Genomic DNA, 23925 nt, shown 5'->3' on the forward strand with positions numbered 1-23925 from the left:
TTGACCCTGTGATCCAAAAGGGAGAAAGCTTCCTAGATAAAACAACATAGCCTAACTTGTTCAATTTTCCTCTGAAGAGCCTCAAAGGCCCAGCAGTTTGAAAACAGAACCAGTCTTAACTGAGAGAAAGATACTAGATTTCCAAAGAGCTGGTTTTATCTTAAAAAACATTCATGGCTTAATTAATAGAAAACCAAAACCAAAAGCACCCCAACTTGCCTGACTTTCCTGACCCTGCAGTAGTATTAGGCTTTGTAATTAAAGGCTTTATAGTTAAAGGCTTTGCTCCTGAAGAAGTGGATGGTTGCTCTGTGACAGCCACGTCTGTTATCCCTCTGTTGCTTCGAGTCCGCACGAGGGAGGCGGCCTCGGCGGCTTTTCCGTTCATCTGAGGCGGAGCGTGTCTCAGTGCTGTCGACCGTGCAGGTGCAGAAGATGATGAAGTGGCAGAAGTTTCTGCCTTCAGCTGAGGTTTTATTAATCTCCTCTTCCTTTCAGGGCTGCAAAAGGAGTAACAATTTGTACCCTGGATGACCACCTCGTCATTTTACAGGAATAAATAAAATTAAATGCTAGTGTCTGAGATTGTGGGAGTAAAACAATCACCTCTGCATGAAGTATGTTAAAAATATGGCATTTACTGTGGAAATTCATGTAAGTTGTGAGCTTCTGGAAAGTGAATCTTTACAATAAATACTATAGTTATATGATAAAGCATGATGCCATCACTATCCTAACGATGCTGTTTTACTGTACACATTTAGCAGTTATTTGAATTTTAAGCACTTACACTAGGATAGCTCTAAGTAAAGTTTAAAACTCTTCCACATCATAGGGACTTGCATGTCAAAGCTACCATTCTGCAATATAGGGAATAGTAAAGGAAGTATTAAGAAAAAAACACACTAAGTTTTATTGTTTAGGTATGTCAAAATTTCACAGCATTTCATGAATACTGTAAAGGAATTAATGTACCTGGATGCAACACTACTGGAAACTGAGCTGCTTCTACTTCTTTTTTTCCTTCGTTTCTTTATTGTATTTCTTTTATGAAAGCGTAGGGCAGATTTATAATCCGATAAAATAGAACTTATGTGTTCTTCAAAGAAAGCAGAAAGGCGCAAGCTCATGCTGTAGATCTGAAAAGGAAAAGTCAGTAAACACGTTTGATACTTTTCCAAAGTGTCCCTTTACTTATTTATCACCAAACAAGAGCTAGAAAAGTAAAAAGTTATTTATATAGAAATGTTTTAGGGAAATTTATCATCTGTCTCAATAAATATATGCTAACCCATGTGTAGGTTTGCTCTAACTATTTTCATGATTTTGAAAAGCGTATCACAACTGAAAATGACACAGAAAAGGAAGAATTGGAAAAATGAGTCTTTCAATTGCCTTTCTAGACTGTATCCCTTTCTAGTTTCAACAGAAATCACAAAGAGAGATCCTTAAGGTAATTTTGCTGTATCATACCTAGGGTCAAGAAATCTTATTTTCTGCTCTATTAGCTTGTATCCTTATATCCTATATTTGAACACTCTATTCCTTTTATAGATGAATTGATACTACAAGTAAGTTGGCTGCAACAGGTACAATAAATGTTTTGGAATAATGTAGGTGCACTTTGTTTTTCCTATCTCTAGACTTGGATGATTTACAGCGACTCCCAAATTCAGTTTAGATCACAAGTAATTATTTGAGCACAGTTGCTATTAATTCTGGAAACAGAAAAAAAACCCCAAAGTGACCTGTGCTTTGAGGAGACAATGAAACACAGAGACAATATTGAACCATTTTCTACTTAATGACACACCAAACCATCTGAGCACCAGACTCGGCAGGTTGACAGATTCTGCACGAGTTACTGGAGACAGAATGCAAGGGAATGTGTGTCTGATGTGCCAAGCAAAAAAAAAACAAACCTGATGACTTTAGGATTACTCTTCAAGAAAGCATCAGTGACATCAGTTTATGGTTCAAATAAGCATCAGTGACATCAAGTAAGATGCTAAAAATATACGTGCATGACACAGTAAAAACATCACATTCAACTACATGTTGCATGCCCTGAAAACACATAGGTTCTAGAATATTAAAACTCTTGACATAAGAACCTTCCACTTCTGAGTAAAACAAAAAAAGACAAATTTATTACTATAACAGTCTGTTTGGATGAAACATGAAAGAAATGAAAATGTCAAAAGAATCTATAAAACCACACAAAGCTAAAGATAATGTCAGGTATGATGAGGTCAAGGAGAGAAAGGAAAACCACAAAAGAATCCAGACCTGCCCCAAAAGCCCTGCCATTTGCTGGAGCTGAAAGAATAATTCTTTTATGGGTTATGGCAGCCTCAACAGAGAGTGGGCCTGTCTGCTACTGACTGGAGAGTAATCACTGATCCTGCTAGTTACCTACTAAGAAATTTGTGCCCAAGTCTTAAAACAACGAAGTCCTAATGATTAACTTGCTATTTAGAACAGCCAAACATAAAAGCTGTTAATAATTCTGGTCTTAAAACCTAACACACATTAGTAGAAGAAAAGCTACACAGAAGCCTTGAACCCAGGTAAATATGCATCCATGATTTAACTGCTATCAGACACTGCACCTACTACTAGCAGAACATCTCAGTATGAAGAGCTTTGTAAGCTGACACTTTGTGTAAACTGTCCTGTTTCCCAGAAGTCCTAAGAGCTTCATTATAATCCTACTGCACAGTACTGAACAGCACAGAATTTCAACATCCTCATCTGTCTATACCTGCATATTTCAGTTTGGAGCAACCTTCAAAGTAGAGAGGCTCCCTGGGTGTCTCTTTTGAAAATCTGGTTTTTCTTCCCTAAAATATTGGTTAAATTTCACTATTGTACTCATAATCCTGCTTCTACAGAACTTTTTTTCCATGTGGTTTTCTGTTTAGACCCCCTTTCTAATATTTACTTTTGAAACACACATGCAGAACATCAGAACTTTTGATATTTAAAAAGCACACATTCCTTTCTCTTCAAATACAAATCTGTAATAGTTTCTCAAAAATATTCATATTTTAAGATCAGATATAATTAAACTTGTTTTTTAAAAGCGATCAAATTACACTGTCTCTCTGCTTTTTCAGTCCTATATTTTTCAGAGATAAGTGTTCTTTCAAACAACAACAATGGAAAGCAATAAAATCTTACCCTTGATCTTTTACTTGGTGTATAGGCCTTGGAATTGCTGAAAATAAGTCTCACATCTTTACATAACTCCATTGGTGACTCGTAGTTGCCAGCTTCCAGTGTTTCTCTAACAGTAGCAAAGTCCATAGGAGTGTCAATAATATCTCTATAATCCTGTTTGGAAATAGCAAAGCAATTTATTACAGTTTTTCTCCCAAGCCTTAATATATAATTTTCATTAGGATGAGTTTGATAAACCTGTTTAAGCAAAATGTCCTCTTTAGGTATGGAAGACTGCTGAAGATGTTTTTCCCCTTTCCACTAATATACAACATAACTCCCTTGCAGACATACTCAGCAGGGTCAAGGTTAGAAGTTAACTGATAGATGATTTAATTCATTTTATAAACCTATTTACTGAAACACAGAGCTCAGAATTTGGTGTCCTAAGGGTTGCATTACTGACACACTGACATGAAGATAACAGTGATATGAAAGTGTGATTACAAGCCTTCTGGGTGGCTTAGCAGCTCAAACTTAGGACTATGACTAATACTGTTCTCACATATTAGCTTTAAAATATGAAGTTTGAATACTTGAGCCTGATCAGAGGCTTATCATCCTTTCTGAAACCTGAGCAGTTTCCTAAATGGAGACCCAACAATTTATGAATGTAATGAAGTATCAAAAACTCTACATGCTTAGGTGGGACCCAAGTCAAGCCAATGACAGAAATTTTTTTTCCAGAAATGGAAGAAATAGAGACATGTTCATACAAGGAAAAGCTTAAATACCAAATTTAACCAAAAAGTTTTAGCTAATCCATCAGAGCAAACAGAAGCTACAGGAGTGCCTCTGCATGTTAAACAGGCTTGTGACACCAGGGACCAGTGTGTTTCATGCCTAAGCCTAGCAGAGTGCTCTCTATCAGCTCATTTAAGGATCTCAGATATATAGGGCTACTTGTAGTTGGCCACAGCATAAAGTTTAGGTTACATAAAAAATAATGGTACCCAGTGGCTGCAGAAGTGCCAAGACAGATCTACTAGTGATGTCTGAAAAAGAAGCATTTCTTTTCTCTAATCGAGACAGTTAATTTTGCCCAAGTTCATCACCCTTGAACAATATTTTACAGAATTTAAGATACAGTAGAAGGAAAGCAAGCAAAATCTTTGCTTTATTACTCCAAGTTTTTATATAATCTTACTTTTAGTTTTTATACTCTGAAATGAAACCAATGATCCTTGACAACACATCACATGCAGCAACCAAATATAAGCATTTCATATATATGACCATTTTTCAGTCAGGAAAGGAAAGACATCTTAATTGCAAAAGCTGTAATTTACTTTAAAAGCTGTAATCTACTTAATAACATAAGCATCCCTGAATATTAAATATTTTCCAACAAAAGTATCTGAGAGAGCAGAGAAGTATTATTTATTTAGAAATTAGTTGAAAAAAAACAGTAAACGTTATTTAATAAGTGACAATGAAGTGCTGAAAAGAATTCTGTCACTACAGCTGCCTGAAGTTTCAACTGAAAGAACTAAAGAAATGGTCAAAGTTAAAAAAAACAAACCAACCCACTACTTAACAACTGGATTATAACCAGTCATCTTGTTCTAAGATACTCACTGGATACTCAAGAAGATCCACTGGTTGTCGAAATGGCTCAGAGTCTTCACACTGAAAAATGAGATTCAGCAGCTCCTGGCATTGCTTCTTCCATGACTGAATGTCATATGACTGAGCCCTATTACGGAGCCGCCGCTTTGGCTGATGATCCTGAAATGACAATAGTGCCTGGTGTATATTAAATAAACTAGCTGCTTTTACAAAATCTAATGGGAGAGTTACCCCACAGGATATACATGAATTCACAACATGCAGCAGCAGAGACAGAAGAACTTTTACATTGAACAGTTCAGTAGAATAACATATCACAAAGTTCAAAACTTTCAAAATGCTGACATTACACAATACTAGAAATATTCAGTTTTACATTCCATTGTTTACAAATGCAATATAAACAAGGCAATTTCAGCAACTGTAGCACTAAAAATATAAATTAAAAAATTTAAAAACATTTACCTTTCTTTTTCTAGTGGAAGTCCCCGGCACATTTGTGTCTTTCTCTTCTTCCTTTGAGCAAGATAATGAGTCGCATAAAAAGGTTAAAAAATATAAGCATATATGAGTAGGTGAGTTCTTTTATATTTTAAACTTACAATTTGAGTGTTTACAGTCCTACCACGTCCCTCTGAGAAGAATTTCATATGACAGTCAATATTGAGAACCTCTCAGAAATCTAAGCAGCATCCTCCAGCAAACTATTAAAGCTCTCTGCACTAAAGGAAGCGAGGAGGCTGGATTTTCACCCACTTTCCCAGCTGACAAGAAGAAACGTTGTACTGACAGAAAAGTACACTCCACTTCCCAGCAGTGACTGAAAGCAGTACTTTGGTCCTCCACAGGACAGACAGCAGTCTGGTTTCTCCAGTGTATCAATGCCTATGCCCAAGACACAACCACTTACCTCATCAGAGTCTGACAACACTTTCTTCTTCATTGCATTGTATAATGGAATTATGTCATAGCAGCTCTGGTCCCTGTAAAAAGAAACAGAAGCTAACATTTATTTTCTATCACCTGTGGAAACAACTGTAATTTCCTTAGGAAAAGCAAAATATTTATGAAGCCATCTCCAAATAAATTGAGAATGTGTTTAGTGCTATATGAATACTAAGAGAATTGAAGTAATAAGTCAAGCTAACCATCTGCTCAAAAAGTTGTAAAATACAGATCACTTAACAGTGTGAATGTTTTAAAATTAAAAATCATAATCCTTTACCATGCATTGGCCAGCATCAGAAAAATCTAATCCTGTACTATATAAAAGGTTTGAGGCTCGCAGTTTTTTAAGGAGCATTACGGTAAATTTATTGTACAAAAGTGCAATTTAATAATTTAATTTAGCACTCACAATGCATGACATTTGAAATGCACATATGGAAGGACCAACACTGTTATTGTGTAAACCTGCATAATGAAATCAGCAAAACACCTGATCCTCAGTTCTTGATTAACACCTAAAGATCCTTACAAAGGAAAGCTCAAAGGTGTTCTATTATGTAGCAATACAAACCACTGGAAAGAAAAGTGGTTTGTAACACTTTTACCACTTGTAACTGTAAACACTCAGCAACTCCACATGGAATCAGAATCCCTAATAAAGGCTACTGCTGTTACCACTAGAACAGCTGTGTGTGAGAGAAGGTAAAAAAAGATAAACTAACTGCAACATCCACCGCCCATCTCAGCTCTTTAAGATACTTGGGTGATGTAACAAACTAAGATGTATATTCTCAGAGGCATAGAGATATTTCATTCTCATTACAACCATGGGCTTTGCTTTCCATTGTCTAGGCCTTCTACCTTACAGTTACAACCATAAAGCCTGGGCTTTACATGAATTGCTAGTTCACTTAAATTAGTATATTAATAGAGTCAAGCTATAGCCCATTATTAAATAAGAATATCCAAGAATATCCACTAATTTAACTAAGCCAATTAAAAACATACACTTTGAAAAACTCTGAGCTACATACACTTTGAAAAACTCTGAGCTGCTTAATTAATCAGAAAAAAAACCATGTAGGACAAAGATGTTAAAGAACAAAATTAGTAACAGAAAAGCCCTTTAGATATGTATCTGTTCCTAATGGTATATACTTCACTAAAACTTTTAATGTCTAAAGCAGTTAAGTGTTTTGCATTCTCCAGCAAATATCAGAAATCACAGGCACTAGAGAATTTGAAGATTTATTTATGGACTCAAAGTCCTAGATTTCCAAATACTAAACAGAGTTCTAATGTTTTTTAAGAACACACAAAATAAAAAAGAACTAGATCCAATTTAACACTGACAAATGAAACCACTAAAAATGTCACAATTTTTATTAAACTAATGAAGTATCTTGCTGTGTCTGCAAGGTGGAAACAGCAGCGCTCACTGTGTACGAGCAAACCAAGGCTGTGGGCACAGAAACTTCTTACAAACTTCAGCTCTGTAGATGTGTCAACTGAATGAAAAATCTTAAATATTTGTCATTGAGTTTGTCTATAGCTAATAATAGAATGTTTGAAAGACAGCTACAACTTCAGTTGACTACAAAGCCTTTAATTTTTACTTTGCATACATATAAAACATCATTTTCAAGCCTATTATAAATTGTAGCCTAGATTTCATATTTATGCTAACATAGCCAGTATTCAACCTCGAAATTAGAACTCCTAACTTACCAATGAATATATCTGTATCTCCACGAAGATCTGTAACTCCATGAACTCAAACCCATTTTTATCATTTAGGAGAAAGTCTCTCAAAATAAAATGCCATGCCAATCTATGCCTTTCAATGTATTACAAAACTTGTTTTGCAAACTTATGAATTCTTTGTCAACATAAGCTCTATTCTTTTCTGCCCCAACAGCAGACAACAGGTTTATTTAAAGTGCAGAACTATCTTACTTTAAAATTCTAATCTAAAAAGGCTTTTGCCTTGATAAGAGATAGGAATAACAACAGACCTACTAAGCAACTCACTTTATGAAGTGTAGCAGAAGATCTGTGACAAATTTGGCAGATTTGACAATAGGACTTCCAGGTTCATTAAATGTGCGAGTATTGTGTTCGATGTACCGCACTTCCCACATTAACGAAGAAAGGCGCCTGTATCAAAACAGTTGGCAGGAAAGAAAAGGAAAAAGAAATAAGGACAACTTCTAGCAATATATATGAACAGGGGAAAAAACCTTACAGCCCTCTTCTCATTCACCATTGTTTTCCCTTACATCAGAAAATGTGCACATTGGATATGCTGCCCTGAGTGACCAGCAGCAGGCAGCTTCCTCTGGCTTCCCATTCTTATGTTATATTCTGTGGTAATCTCTACAAATGGCCTAAAGAACATATATTCACTTCAGCTTTTATTTTTCCTTTATGATATATATAACCCATCCTACATAGCCTGTGAACTCAGTTAAGGATTAACAAAATAGTAATAAAAATCTTTTACAGTATACCTTTTTCTGACAGACAACAATCAGATTTCCCCTGATTTAATAACCTAACTATAGAATAGCCACATTATAGAAAATTATGCACAAAAGCAGAATAACTGAAAAAAATAGATCCCTATATAAAAAAGGTAAAATAACAAGATAGACTGATGGCATAAAAGTTAGTTTTAAGGTAAACCTCATGAAGAACCACCAAAAATCAAAAGTGATCTGAACAATCCACTAAATATATATATAAATCACTGCAAAGTGCAACAATATGGTTGCTTATTACCTAACTAGGCCTCAGCAATATTACAAACTAAAAAAGCCCATTAATTGAAGGTGTGTTTATTACCAAAAATAACTGCTTTCTCTTTTGACAATAGAAACAAAATCCAGCAAAAAGTTCTCTCTATCTGACAGCAAAGCAGTGCATTATAGAAGAGAAAGTTGGATTACCTCATATGACACAATAAACATGGAATTCAATACTGCAATAGAATGATAAAAACCAGAGGTGCTATTTTGAAAATGAAAAAGCAAATGTACTTTAGAATTCAATCTTCATTTAGCATGTATAAAGCATTAAAAATGAATTTTGAAATTTGGCCCAAAACAAAATCCTATCCATATTTATTCAAAAGAAACTAAAGCGACACTGATTTTAAAAATAGAAATAGAACAAAACTTCAAGGAAACTGAAGTAATTTAAAGAACTATACTCCTATATAGATATTTACTAAAAAAAAAGAAAAAAACCCACAGCAATTGGAATCACAATTTAAGAAAATATCAAAACAGTATCAAAAAGTATAAACTTTTTTGTTGCTGTAGAACAATTCAGAAGTTCAACACCAATAATTCAAGAAGTCCGATTCAGTGTAGCTGTTCAAGTGATACAAAAATATTTTTTAAAGCACATAAGGACAAAAAAAAACACTTGAGATATTTCCAAGGTCTCTCTTATTAAATTTTGAAAATACTTAAAAAACTATTAAGTGGAAACTTTATCCTTTGGACTAAAAGTTACTTTACTAACCCTGGAATTTGAATCTCACATGGAAAAAGTCATTTACATAATCAGGAATTTGAATGCCATGTCATTCTAAAATACATTTTGGAGATGTTCAATCCTTTGTTGAGTTTTAGGAAACAGAAACCTAGATCAAGGATATTAGATGAAAGGAAATAAAAGCACACACCCGTGCCCACCTCCTAGTTTGTATGACAAGACAAAGAGCTACCAAAAATAAAGCTGCTGGTAGATCACAGCAGAACTGAGAATTGGGTCTAACCTGTAAAATCTGCTTTCCAGTCTTTGCTTAATGGTACTGAGGTCTGTGGGATATGCCACAACAGTGCAATACATTGGGTAAGCCTGAAGATCCACTGGTGCCACAAATGCAGAAGCAATATCTAGAAAAAAAACAAGCAAACCACAAAACCCACAGTGGGGGGTTACCATAAAGTTCCATAGCAGTTTTGAGATTCACCCCCCTGCAACATAAGCTATTTCTTCATGTTTGAAATGCACAGCAGTTTCCCAAAAATAACAGTAACTAGATATTCCAAATGATTTCTGATATCCTATTTAGAGTGCTTGCTGAGGTTGTGCTGTACATCCTATTGCTGCAGTAACTGGGTGCCCATTATGTTATGCATGAAGCACCACACTCCCCAAAGGCATAGCCAAGTGCACATTTGAAATATATGTATTTGAAAAGTATAAATATTATACACAGATGAAGGCATGCAATTCAGTATCGTTATTTACAGCACAGGCTCATTTCATTTCACTTTATATTGCTACTCTCACATCTTTAAACAAAGCAATACATTAAATTCCTGCCATAAAAACTACAGTGCTATTTCAGCCTCTGTAAGATGTGGGTAAAATCCATGCTTAAAGTAAACAGAAACACTCTCTCCTATCCCTACCTAAAAGCAAGGAAGCCTTCCAAAATCAATCCAATATAGTGCTAGAAGACTGCTGAGCAATTTAAGTCTGTGCACCTTAACAACCTTGCATTTTCCCTCCTGTACTTAGAATCATCACTAGGGCTTAGACACATCATTCTAACATCTTGTATCTCAAGGAAAAAATACTACATTACAAAACCATAAAATCATCTTTAAAAGTATCAAAAGTCTTTAAAAACAGAAAATATGCTGCTGCTAAAACGATTGCTCTTCTTCTTAAAGCTGTTTACTTTTTTGAATGTTCTAGCAACTGCTACTTTGTACCAATATGCACCACACCTGCTGTAGCTGAATCCCAAACTGAGTGCTCTACCATACACCATAATGCAATATATAAAATGATTACTCTTAGATGGCACAGCAAAAACAACTCAAATTTAATTTCCTCAGAGTTTTAGGGTTTTTCAACAGAAATCTCTAATTTGTCCTACTACACTATACAGATAACTCCTTTGTTTAGGAAGCAAAGGGAGGCTTCTTATGCAGTATGTCATCAAAGAAACCATATGGAATATACAGGTAATCAGAATTATTTCAGGAGTTGAGAGGTTTTTGGCTTTTTTTGAAACATAAATCTTACTTTGCATTAAGTGCTTCAAAAATCAGTTAAATAAAGTTTTTGTGACTTTTATATTTAATGCATGACCACGGTTAGCCCAAAACCTACGACTGGTGATTGAACATCCTTTGATCCCCATAAAGACACAAAGAAGACTTATAATTCAGCCTGTATTTACTGATGGATCTCCATCCAGACATTCATCTGTGATCAGGTAAATTTTGCAGCAATGTGTTAAACATTTTAACAATTACTTTTTCAGAAGCTGCCTGTAAAGAAAAATTGCTCCGCAACTAAATAGCAAGTAGCTTTCCTAAGGTAAATCAATTACTTTGCCCTCAACATTTTATGTAATTAAAGAAATGTGGGGAAGAAATCTGGAATTAGCAGAGGGAAAATCCACACATAGATATTCATTATCTAAGTAAATCTATGCTTTTTTCCTCCTCCCCCATCTGTCCATAATGTAGTTAATATTCACTTAATCATAAAGGTTTTAATTTTAACCCCAACATGAGATTCTGGTAGCTAAAGTTAAAAAATCAAGTAACTCGCTTTTAACATATAAAACCCTTCAAACCCCTAGCATATTGGGAAACAGAAAAAAAATGTAGGTTTCATAAATACTCACTATAAAAAAAAAACTTCAAAATGCTCAATGAGAAAGTTTTGTTGTGTATTTTATCACATTCATTTTGGTAATTTCAGAAGTGCGCATGATCGTAGTCTGAAAAACATCAACTACAAACATACCCATATTATTCAGAGTTTACCTAGAGTCATAAGCTGGTTTATCCCTGCAATAATTCTGTCACACTCCTCATCTCGGGCCCTGGAACCCCACTCTCCATCCAAAGGTTTGTAGAGCAGTGTTCTACGTTCATCGTCAGTTAAAGGAACGCTAGTTCCCAGTTCTTCTGGAAATACAGCTGGAACAGAATATGAAAATTAAATCAAACATAAATGTTTGTATCTTGTGTAATACATATTCTTGTAAATCAAAGATACCATGAAATCATTTTTATAAATGCATAGCCCTTGATTTGCTCAAAGACATTTTGGATATATCCAGTATCTTTTCTGTATATTATTCTGTGTTACATTTAAATCCTTACAATGCAGTTTGGTGTAGAGGTTCTCCCCGAAGATTTATCCTCTTCCAAATACTAATTGTAAAATTCATTTTAGAACCAAGTAAGACACTCCTTTATCACAGTTAAAACTTGTGTTTTGGTTTTGGAGTTATTCTGTGTTTAAAAGCCAATATTTTTGGTAATAAGTTATTTGGTAAGGAATGGTGGATGACTTCCAGATAGTTTAAGATAGCTTTGACATTGCTGCTAAAACATTCTCCAGGTAGTGGTTCTACATTGCCATAGTTTTGATGTCAAATGCTAAAATGACAGCTCCTGGGTATGCAAATTAATAGTCTTATCACCTTAGCATCCTTGAGGACCTACCAGTTTTGACAATTTATACTGTAACAGCAGATTTTTAAAGTATGATGTTAAGCAGTTCTCTTTACAATTTTTTAAAAAAGTTGATATTTGTAAATATAGCAAAAAAATCAAATTCAGGTTTCGTTATCTTAATCAGTATTATCTGAAAATTAATTTTCCTTTTTTAAGACAATAGGAATTGGCCTCTACTAAAAAGTAAACAGGGGCAGTCTATTTTAATTATCTATTTTAATCATGTTATCACTCTAACACCTGTCTTTTACTTATGATAAAGAGGTACCCATTAAAAGAAGGATTGAACCAAAATAAAAAGTTGAAATGAACACAAGTACAATTAAAATAATTAAGAATTATTTATGCTTACTTTCGAGAGACAATATTATCAAATGTTCCATGGAAAACACAAGGAAACAATGCGGATTCTACTTTGCTTTTTAACAAGAGTTCTATGAAGTCTTAGAAAAACCCAAGCAAGCAACCAACAAACTGTGAACATGTGAATAGTGCCCATGCTATGCTGTCCACCATGCAGCCTGTGTATTTGCTACATGTGCTGGGCCAGAGAGAGAGGAAAACGCTGCTATTATCAAACTCTCACAGGCACAGGTTGCCTCTGCAATGCACTGAATGTCTGCAGAAATGCTGGCATATCTTAAAGCAGCAGTTTCCTCAAGCTGACCTAGAGCATGGGTTATCTTCCTAATTGTACAAAGAGTTAAGTTTAACTGTACATTATGTATAGCAATTTTTGTATTATTTATATTTTCAACATCACTCAGTTTATCTAGTATTGCTGTTTTTTCCCACTTCTTTTATCTTGATTCTATTTTAGTTTAATAATTGATTTAAAGATATTCTTTAAATGCAACTGCTTTGTGGGCCTTCTTCCCCCTCCCCCAAAAAACAGGATTATTTATGTAAAACCATATAACATATTTTTTCTTCTTAAAATACACTTGCAAAGCAAATTATATTAATAACGTAACATACCATTACTTGGTATCAGCTCCATGTCCCAAGGGCTCATCTTCTCAGTATCACCATTGTCCCAGCTTAAAAATAACCACACTTAAATTATCCACTAATATTGCTTCAATAATGTAATTATTTAATGTTTGTAACAAAACTTTAATTTATACACCACAGAATATTATAATAAACTGGTACAGTGAAATGCATGACTGAATTTAATGAAAGTAAGTTTCTCAGTCAGTACTTCAAATGAAGGAACTAATTAACATAAAAAAGATTGAAGATAAATTTGCTAACCAGACATTGTAGCACTGAAATAAGCTATCAGGATAATCAGGCTGAAGAGGTTCCTGGCTTTCAATTGTTCCAAACCACCAAGCATCATCTATCACTGACCTGAAACGATCACCTAGGTAAGAACAAAAAATAATTTCATCAATATAAGGCATGTACCCTCCCAGAAAATCAGGTGTAGATATATCTGGCTTGATCCTGAATACAGAAATCCTTCTGAACATTTACAGCCTCAGCAGGCAAGCATGAGTCAATGCTCTGTTAAAAACTAACAAAACTATTACATTCTTTTTGAAAATTGTTTTTTTAACCAAAATTAAAGTTAATATGGCATTTTAGAAAAATAATGATTTGCAAATCTACCTACATATTCTTTAATTATGAATTTATTTCTTAATTTCATATAAAAGGTAAGACATTTCAATGCTTTGAGACTCCTTTAAAGCTCAAATCTACTCGCATTAAATGCTACATGCTACCTTAAAATAACTGAACACTGTGACACTTCTGCATGGGGAATATTTTACAAGCTGCTGAGCTCGTCCTCCTTAGTTTCTGAAGTGCTTTTTCAGCAATGCAAATGTAACTCAAGAGGTTCATTCTCTTTACTATGCAGGCAATCTGACTGATAATAGAATAAAATTTATTAAAGCTTGCTCAAAAGGTTAGCAAAGTAATTTACTGTGACTTGCAACGGCTTCACTACCACAAAAAATTCACACAGCTGAGAAAAAAGGTCAGAAGCATTATTAAAAAAAATTACACATAAGAATGCATGTATTACACACCATCATAAAGGCTAACATTTTCTATAACACATGCCACAAAATTAAGAAACAATTGTAGTGTAGTATTCTGTTCAATATAAGAAAAAATGTATTTTAAGCTTGAGATTCCAAGAACTATACATTTTTATGTGGGATTTGAATATATACACACTCTCAGCTGCTGCAGTATTTGTTCCGTTTCTATACATCCACCCTCTGCCCAAATGCTTGCTGAAGTTGTCTGAAATAATAGGAAGTAAATCTATTCTCAAAAATGGTCTGCTTTCTTTATTGCATTTAAAAAAAATTGAATTTAATGGATTACTAGTAATTCAGGACAATTATAAAGCTTCTATTAATAATCCTAATTGTGCTGAATAGAACCAAGTAAACCAGAAATATGTGAAATGCAAGATCAAAAATGTAATTAAGGGCTGATGTTTTATTTTGAAAGAATAATTTATTTTCTGAAGAGCTATAAAATTAGTTTTCCAATATAGCCTTCCCTAGTGATCAGTTTTACAAAGAAACGTCCATAGGTACAACTAAGAGTGAGTTCACTGAGCTGAACATAAAGCAGATCAAAACCACTTCAAGAGGCATATACTGGCAGCTGCTTCTAAGTTCTCAAGAGCCACAGCATTCCTACAGACAGAATGCTAAAGCAGAAAACAACATGAGTGAAAGAACCATCTCCTGAATCTCTGCTTTCCCCATGTCCTCTGTGCTACCTCATCTACACAGAAAGCAGTCAAAAATCCTTTAGAAGAAGGTGGCTCCAGTGCAATTTTCCAGAACTGAGTATCCCTGCATAATGCTCACTTGAGGACAACAAAAAATGTATGTGCAACTCACAGTGGCTGCTATGTAAGAGACAGGCATGCACACCTGCCTAAGACACGCAGCATGAAGCTGCAGGAATGCTACTGGGATAGCTTTTAGCCCAAGTATTAAACCTGAAGTTTAACTATAGTAAGATAAAAATATGCAGTAAATAGAATCTGAGTGCAAATAAGAGCCTGTAATTTCAAATTTGGTTTGTTCCTTCTAAAAATATTAATACAATTATATAAATTTTATATTAAAATATATAATAGATACACAGATATTTTTCCCTAAAACAAAGCCAAGACAACAACAAAAATTTACATTATTTGCATTGGAAGCTTGATAAAAGGTCCTGGTACTTCCAATACTTTCTGTGTAGCTTGGATTTATTCCAGACTGGAAATTTCTTGAAATACAGCATCAGCTCAGGAAGCCTGGCTAGGCTGTTCACAAAAAAACTATGGCAATCATTCTGCTGCTGCTGCAATGATTTTGTGCAAAAACATGGCATGGCAGAGGAGGACAAGACCACAGATCCACAACCATAAGGAAACAGCAAAGCTTAGTGACCTATTAGTAGATCTTCATCAACCTTGTCACTTATGAGAGCTTTAAACTGAAATGATCTTGGAGAGGAAATCAAGGTTTACATTTCTTATTGGATCACAAGTGTAAGGTCTTTACCAAATTCTCTGTAGAACTGAAGATGAGCTGTCTTTTCAGACAACATAGTGTGAAGTATGAGATGATATGGAACTTATTCCTATGGCATCATGTAATTTGTACATGTAAAGTAGCCAACCTAAGGATACTGCAGAGGCATACAACCTAAGGATATCAAAGGAGAGTAATTCATTCCACAGCTGAAAGGTGATCTTTGTCATCATATGGAAAAGATGACTTGGAAATAGATCTGACTGGAGGACCTACCAGTCATGGGCATTGTTCCAATATCCAGTACTCCGAAATAACTGGGCACAGGCAAAGTAAAAAGAATCCAAGTCATTCCCTCATCACTTGGCAGCGAATTATAACTATATACACTTCTGTGAAGCTAAACCATAGGGTTTAGAAAAGAATTCAAAAAGTATAAGAAGATGGAAAGAGCATTCTTTTTGTACAATCTAGACATCAATTTGCAATTTTTGAAAAAGTATTCCCATGTTTTCAGCAGAAATTTCAGAAACTGATAAAAAATAATCCTAGTAGCAATGCAGTTGTAGGAGGGCCTTCAATTAAAAAAAAAAGAGATACAAACAATATATAGGGTACAAGAAGTTTTCAGCTAGTAACAAACACCACATTCCTAAAACCTATCCCTAACTATTCTCTCTGCAAATATACAACTGAAATTTTCTCTGCACTTTCTTTTAAAGATCACCTGCAATATTTAGCTTGCTTGCTGCCACTTTGGTCAAGGACTACATAGAACTCTCCAGCTAACTATGGGCAGAATTTACTCTCTGACTTCAGTATAGTATTAGGATTTCTTTACCATAATCTACTTTTAAGAAAGCTATCATGAAAATAGGTAGACACTTAGGAAAACAAACCAAACCACAGCACACAACTTTCCCCACAACTCACCTATATTCCATCTCCTATGCTTTGCATCATCAAATTGTTGCCTCAAAACTAGGAAATCTATGACATCTGGCATATCATGGTACCTAATTACAACAGAACACACAACTATTAAGCAATAAACCAGCAAAAGCATAAACCACATAAAATTAACACTTCAAAATCAACACTTGAAAAGCACAAGGCAATATTAATGTAATCATTCCACTTTCAACCTCAACACCCCCCTGGCCATCCCCATCCAAGAAAACCCCCAATTTGCATACATTATTGCTTTCCTTACTTCATGGTGAAGGCTCCTCCAGTCAGTTTACCCGTATCAGGGTCAAGAAAAGCTAGTTTAAGACAGCAGAGAGTAGGCAATCCCACTTCATACTTAATCCCAACTATTTTCATCAGCTCTTGCTCCTAGAATAAATAAAATACTATGTACCACCACTGAAGTTAATTGAAATAGCTTTCTGAAACATGAAAACATGGGTATATTGAATGCACTATATTTCTACCAGATCATGTCAAAATCAAGAATCAGAAATTTAGTCTTCCACAACGAGCTATCATTTCACAATGCAATATGCTTGAAACATATTTTGCTATGAAGTATAACCATCTTATCTGCTCAAGGTGATACAAAAAGTAGTAAAGTTCAAGGTCTGATTTCATTTGACTATAAGTCAAATTTTCCCCCTTATCTTACAATATTAAGAGCACTAGATTTACTTGTATCAGGGACTTCCAGTTAGGTTTGTTTGTTTGTTTGTGGTTTTTGTTGGTTTTTTGGGTTTGTTTGTTTGTTTGTTTTGGGGGGGTTTGGTTGCTTTTTTTAATATTAAGTTAGAAACAAAAAAGAAAAAGAAGTCATACCCGCAATTCCATTTTATGCCATGGTTGTTTCTTGGGATTAATATTATAAATTTTGTTCTTCTTGGCCATTACAACATATGCTTCATGACCTTGTCGGAAATAGTAAACCTAAAAGTGAAATGTGACAGTTATCCTACAAAGACTCTGGAGCTGAAATGCTAAAAAGTCACTGTCGTACAATGTGTGTACTTTCTATTTCATCAACTTTTCAGTCTGTTTTCCTGCCAAAGTCAGGGGTTCTCAAAATTTAAGTGGAGGAAAACTTAAAAAGAATTATTATATAAAATTATAGAAACATTTACAAAAAAAAGAGCAGAAAACACTTAGAACATTATTTTCTGTATGGACAAAATACCCTAAATTACACATGAATGAGGCTAACAAAATCACTAACAAAACCATCCATTTATCATTGCACCATAGAGCAATTAAATGACAGCAACAATTAATCTACCTGGTTAGACATCACTGCAGGACAGCCCTAAGTTAACTATCAAGTATCACTAAACTCACTATCTAGCCTATCTTTTTCAAACAAGAAATATATTCTAGAAGGAAAAGTCTGTTATTGTTCTGGTAAGATTTTGGTGTTTGCTTCCACATCACTCAAAAAATAGCCTAACAAATGCCTGAACAAACTAAAATAGACATTTCCAATGCTTATTAATTTTTTTAATCCTTCTAGTATATATTTCCATGGTTCAGACATCCAGAGTCTAATCCAGTTCTGCTTTGATCTTGTTGTATATATCATACCACATGGATTAATGCTTTTATAATAAGCCATCACTGTAATGAGTTAGTAAGCTGAAACCCATTAACATGTATTCAAGGAATGTATTTGAAATGCGAAACAGAGGTTCCACAAACTAGTCAGAACAAAGATCTGATAAATGGCTGTATTCTTGGTTCAATTTATGCCAAATAAAAGATCCTCTTTAAATGTCCCAGCATGGGATTTCCATCTAATTGCAGAAAGGAAAGATAGCTTTAATGTAAAGATCCAATACAACAAGAAAAAGCAGAGCAGAAAGCACTCTAAGTTTTAAAATACACAAATAAACACACTAATAATTTGTATTCCTACCTACTTGTCAAAACACTTGTATCATAAAACATTATAAAGAAGTCTTTGCCAGGTTTCTACATTAACGAGTACTGAACTCTTAGTGTCATGTGTCAATTTTCTTTTTTTAAATGAAGAACTCAGCACCACTTTTTTTTTAAATCCCTGTTTTCAGAGTATTCAATATGCATAATATCCTCATAGGGACAAAACATACAGCAGCTACAAAAGGCATGAAAGCAGTGAGAATCTCCTAGGCACTGTCAGAATCTATCTGTCAGGAAAAGGAACAGAGGCTACTGAGACACATCTGAAGGCAAATTTACATTACACTCTCAACATTGTGATGATTGCTTCCCATACATTCCAGTGAATCAAAACAAAAAAAGGGCACAGGCTACAAACAATCTCTGCTACACTCAGTGTTTCTGCTAAACCACTACATAAATTCAACCCACTGTTTACAGAAGTGAAATATTCTTTATTTTACAAATGACTCTAAGCATTGCATCTTTTGGCAGAAGAACAAACTGCAAAGATATTTATGAAAAGAAAAAAAAATTCATCTTTTTCCCAGGAAATAATATTTTATGTTTGGTGAATTCCTGCTTCTGCATGTTTGTTGTAGTACCTAAACAAAACTGGTTTTTATTGTGTTAAGGGCAGAACACTCCAACAAACATGCCTGGTATTTGGGTATTCAGACAGTGAAGTTGCAAGCCCATCTCTCTAGTGTGTTTCCACTGTTCCTCAAGTCACAGGGCAGAGATCTGTAAACAGCACTATTCAGAAAGGGAAATGGGATGGTATGTGCTATTCTTATACCCTAAGTGTAACTAAATATAGCACTAGTGGTTTTTTCTTACTTGTTTGTACAGCTTGAGAACAAATTTTAAATATACCCCCCCCCAAATCTTATAAAACATACCTACCATCCAACAAAGTGTTGGAAGGCCACACAATATCTCTTCTCATAATATTCCTCTAATTAAACCAACCCTTTATTTCTGTGAATGTCAAAAGTAACTTTCTAGATGAATACTTTTTTTTTCACATATTAAGCGAATCCGGGGAAGGCAAGTATCAGAGATGGAATTTCAGAGAGAGCAGCTGGATTACAAACATACTCTCAACTGGTGCAATTATTCCTACTTTCTAGGCACAGGACACAAAACCTCCTGTTTTCCCACATAAAGCATTTTCAGCAAAAGGATGTACCCTACTTAGATATTCCTAGTACACACTGTACGTGGTATTCAGCAGGTGCCAAGTCAAACACAACTGTTTATCTTACTAAACCAATATGATGTTAAAGTCTCCTGAGCAATATGGTACTGATAAATCCTTGGCTGCTTCACTGTATCCAGATGGTATCAGGCACCAAATATATTTATTTGGACTTGATCTTTTGAACAGCAGAGTCTCCAAAACATGCTTCCTGGAGGGTATCGATCCATAAGCATTCTCTCTAGCTGCAACTCTCAACTTGAAATGCTCCTTCCCTCCCTCACTAGACTTTGCTGATGTAATTTTTGCATAACTCTGCTATGAACTGATCAGTGAAGTGATCCAGTAAAAACAAAACTGCTTGCACACGCAACCTCTGCTCCTGATTCTGTTTCTGAGGTGGTGCCCACAAAAAGCTTCAGCTTGGGAACAAAGTTAATCAATTTTGCCACCATGTCAAATATTTCTCCAACAGCATTCTAAAAGTGTGAGCTATACAACAATTCTGTTTAGTAACTCAGAAAACATGCTGTTCCCCAAATAGACAACACACACTGCCCATTACAGCATAAGCCAGCTATTTCCTCTTATTTTAACCTGAGGGGGTTTTAAGAAACATGTACAGACTCTGGCTTTCAAGATTGCATTCTACCTAATACTACTTATTCATAGAATGCACTGTAATGTTCACCTGCTACATATTCCAAAACAGAAACAGGTGGGTATATTTTTGCTACTGCATTTTGAGACATCTGGGTCATGTTTACAAAGTATTTACAGTCTGGTTTGTATAAAATACATACATACAAAACTTTTTTCGTGGTTTTCCATTGTAAGAGATGAGCAGAAGTTTTTTATATCAGGAACACAAGTGATAAGGACAATATCAGTATTTTTCTTCAAAATAAATGATTTTTTTTTTTAAATGACATCAAAACAATACCAAGCAAAAAAACCCACAACCTTCCCCAGGAGGCTTGATTCCTGGGGTTTTTTTTTCAAGTCCCAAACTGAAGTATGTTTTCCAGACTTAATTTCATATCTGATCTCTTACCTGTTTTTCAGGACCCTAAATGCTCTACAATTAAGGAATACTTTCACAACATAGAGCACCTCACACAGCTTGTCTACAGGTGTCATAAGGAAATCCACACACTGAATAGCATACAAGAAGGAACACTACTGCAACAGCAGGGAATAATAATATAAAGTTAAAGTAACACTATGCAGAATATTTTCGAAGTACAAAGAAGCAAAAGCAATTTTAGCCAGATCAAAGAATGTTTTTAAGAAAATCCAAAATATTTTGATTATAAGTCTCTGGGGGAAAAATGCACAGATGAAAATACAAAAGGCAAAAACAAACTGAAAGAAGCAAGGAGACAGAGGCAAAAACTACAATACCTCATCTCCCATCTGTGGGACAAATGGGCACCGCCGAGGAACAGTGTCTGTAATCCATGCTGAAGGCAGCCATTCTTCCAGTGTCAAACCATTTTCTGCCAGAACTCCTACAGCCAGCCTCTGAAGAAAACATAGAGGATTTGTACAAAATTATTGTTACTGTGAGGATTAATCTTAACTGCCTTTTGAGATTTTTTGGGGGGTGTGTGGGGGTGAACTCTAACAAAAACTGAATTTTGTAACAGTCCAGTAATTATGTCTCATGCCCAAAAGGATACAATGGAAACATGTCATTCTCTTGAACCAAATTCACATGGTCACGTTGGCCAAAAAGGCACTAAAATTATACAGCTGCCTCCAATTAAGGAACCTTGCACAAAGCAAGGAGGAAGATTTATGAGCTAAACCATGTGAAAATTACCTGGATTGGGCACATCCACATTTATTATACTTACTATAAAGTGCTATGGAACTACATTTTCAGAATGCATTTCCACATCACATACTTGTAAGCAATGACACTCAAGGCAGTTGCTCATCCTAGGTGCACACTGCTTTCTGTATCCAATAAGTCAGATAAAGCAGGGGTTTGTACAGCCATTCAGGCAAGGCTGCTTTGAAATTCCTAACAGGATCTTGTGTGTGTGTACAGAAAGCAACCCTGGATGTCTGTACAGAAATCCACTTCATACAGCCACTGCTGGAGGACTGCATCTCCAGACTGCAAGTAGGATACGCCATGTGTAATTCCATTATATCAATTCAAATGTGGTTTCACATGACAAAAGGCACTGTGATGATTGCACCAGTGAGTATCACAGGAAAAAGCATACATATTGTAAAAAACAAAAGCCCACAAAAAAAAAAAGAACATCTCTACTGTAATGAGTCAATAACATAGAAGCACTTTGTGAATTCTGAGGTTCAAGTAGGTCTGTCTTGCAAAAAACTGATACACTACATCAGAGCAAAATGTCTAGCTAACTGGTGAATTATGGGAAGGTAGAACCTTCCTTTATTATAACTTTACACATTAATCATCAGTTGAAAACATTCTGGAACTGAAGTCTGAATTTAGTTACTCATCAGGAAGGGACTATTCCCAGTGATTTTATTAAATAATTTCTGAAACTCTACTAAATCCTTTAGTAATTAGTTCCACTACCTGACTACACACCAAGTGGGTTTGGGGTTTCGAGCTTTCTGTGTCATCAGATGCAACATCTCACTATAACAAAACAAGGAAGGAAATCATTGTGTATTTATTCCTTTCTAAACCATTATAGTTTTATACAAGCTTTTTCAACGTATCTCTTCCAAACTCTCTCTCTTCTAAGAGTCAGCCTCTGTGTCTGATCTAAAGAAAAAAAAATGTTCAGCACTTTTGATCTTCCTGGGTGATCCTTCCTTGTCTTTCTTCCTTGTCTTTCTTCTGATACTGCTGTATCATTTTTTAGATTGATTTTTGGTAGAGGGGGATTAGAAATGTAAGCACCATTCAAAATCATTAAACCCATGCATTAATAGAGATGAATGTCAATTTTCTCTACTCCTTTTTTAATTTTTAAGATTCTGTGTGTGGCTACAAAGACAGTCAGAACTTCTTTCCTCAAATGAAAGACCTAATTTAGAATCAAGATCAGAATGAGGAAGAACTTTCTACCAGAAAGGCCTGTGAGCTCTCTGTTCAGTAAGGAGGTCAAATGTCCACAACAAGAAACTTCAAAGATTAACATCTGTCAGGAATGACAGGTATAATTAATGCTACCAAGGGATAGAGGAAATAGAGATGATTTTCTGCAATACTTCCAGCCTCATATTTTCTTCTGACTCAAGAAATAAGCAGGTCAGCTTTCAAAGTCTGAAATATCTAGCCCTGGTACTTTTTTAATCAAAGATGTCCCATATCTCAATAACTGGGACTAAAATGGATGCAAGATTCCCAAAACACTCTGGTTAGTTTTAATCTAAATGGAAATACTAGGCTGTCAACCAGTTTTTTATAATAAGAAGCTAAACTAGAAGTTTCAATCATTTAAAAAGTCCCCCAGCATCTATTTTTCTCATCTGCTTTCTTATTCCTTCTGATACCTTCTTTTTGTTTTAGATTGTATGAATAGCAATATACTATTAGTATTGACAGTGCAACTAATGATTGTGTACAATACAGAAAAAGTAGCCAAAACAAAGAATAAAGATTACCACCTGACATCCTTTATGCCATACCAGAGATTCACAGCTAATCTGACACTGCGCCAACCTCTGTGTTCGAACAGCTGTTTTGTCAGTCTACCTTCTAATGAGGGCTAAAACACTGAAATAATTATCTTAAAGAATGCTGAGGACTCCTAACCTAATAAATAAACAAAATACAGGTACTTAGTTTAGATGATACAGTTAGCTTCCTTGGGTATTGCAAAAATAGAAGCTTTAAGCTTACAATAATAACTAACATCTACCAGATAGATCACTTCTCGTCTCTGTAAAGAAAGAAGGAAAAATGAAGTTTTCAGATCTAACAATTAAAAACAAAGCAACCTCTCAAAAACCACACTGAAAATAACTAAATCACTGGAAATTTCTATATACTGATATAAATTGTAATTACGTTATATTAGAAAGCAAACAAAATACAGACAACAACAAAGTCCTGATCAAGCCATATTTCCCTTGATGGAGTCAATACTGACAA

General features: G+C 34.9%; 1 protein-coding gene across 4 annotated transcripts in view; it reads right to left on the reverse strand.

Moving 5' to 3' along the window:
- The window catches only part of PHIP (PHIP subunit of CUL4-Ring ligase complex), a 108852-nt gene that overhangs the window by 8335 nt on the left and 76592 nt on the right, over positions 1-23925 (reverse strand). For 3 of the 4 annotated variants that reach the window (XM_077174853.1, XM_077174852.1, XM_054630703.2), the window contains exons 24-38: positions 21234-21353; positions 17537-17644; positions 16956-17080; positions 16676-16758; positions 13497-13608; positions 13218-13279; positions 11541-11696; positions 9524-9644; positions 7771-7896; positions 5702-5774; positions 5257-5307; positions 4801-4950; positions 3184-3336; positions 976-1139; positions 220-500 (exon numbers count right to left, since the gene is read on the reverse strand). In XM_077174853.1, the coding sequence (XP_077030968.1) occupies positions 220-500; positions 976-1139; positions 3184-3336; positions 4801-4950; positions 5257-5307; positions 5702-5774; positions 7771-7896; positions 9524-9644; positions 11541-11696; positions 13218-13279; positions 13497-13608; positions 16676-16758; positions 16956-17080; positions 17537-17644; positions 21234-21353 (1885 nt within the window). Of the gene's footprint in view, positions 1-219; positions 501-975; positions 1140-3183; positions 3337-4800; positions 4951-5256; positions 5308-5701; positions 5775-7770; positions 7897-9523; positions 9645-11540; positions 11697-13217; positions 13280-13496; positions 13609-16675; positions 16759-16955; positions 17081-17536; positions 17645-21233; positions 21354-23925 lie in introns of those variants that run through there. The other variant, XR_013181262.1, reaches the window with a different exon arrangement.

Source organism: Agelaius phoeniceus, chromosome 3 (assembly GCF_051311805.1).
Source record: "Agelaius phoeniceus isolate bAgePho1 chromosome 3, bAgePho1.hap1, whole genome shotgun sequence".
In the NCBI taxonomy this organism is placed as follows: domain Eukaryota; kingdom Metazoa; phylum Chordata; class Aves; order Passeriformes; family Icteridae; genus Agelaius; species Agelaius phoeniceus.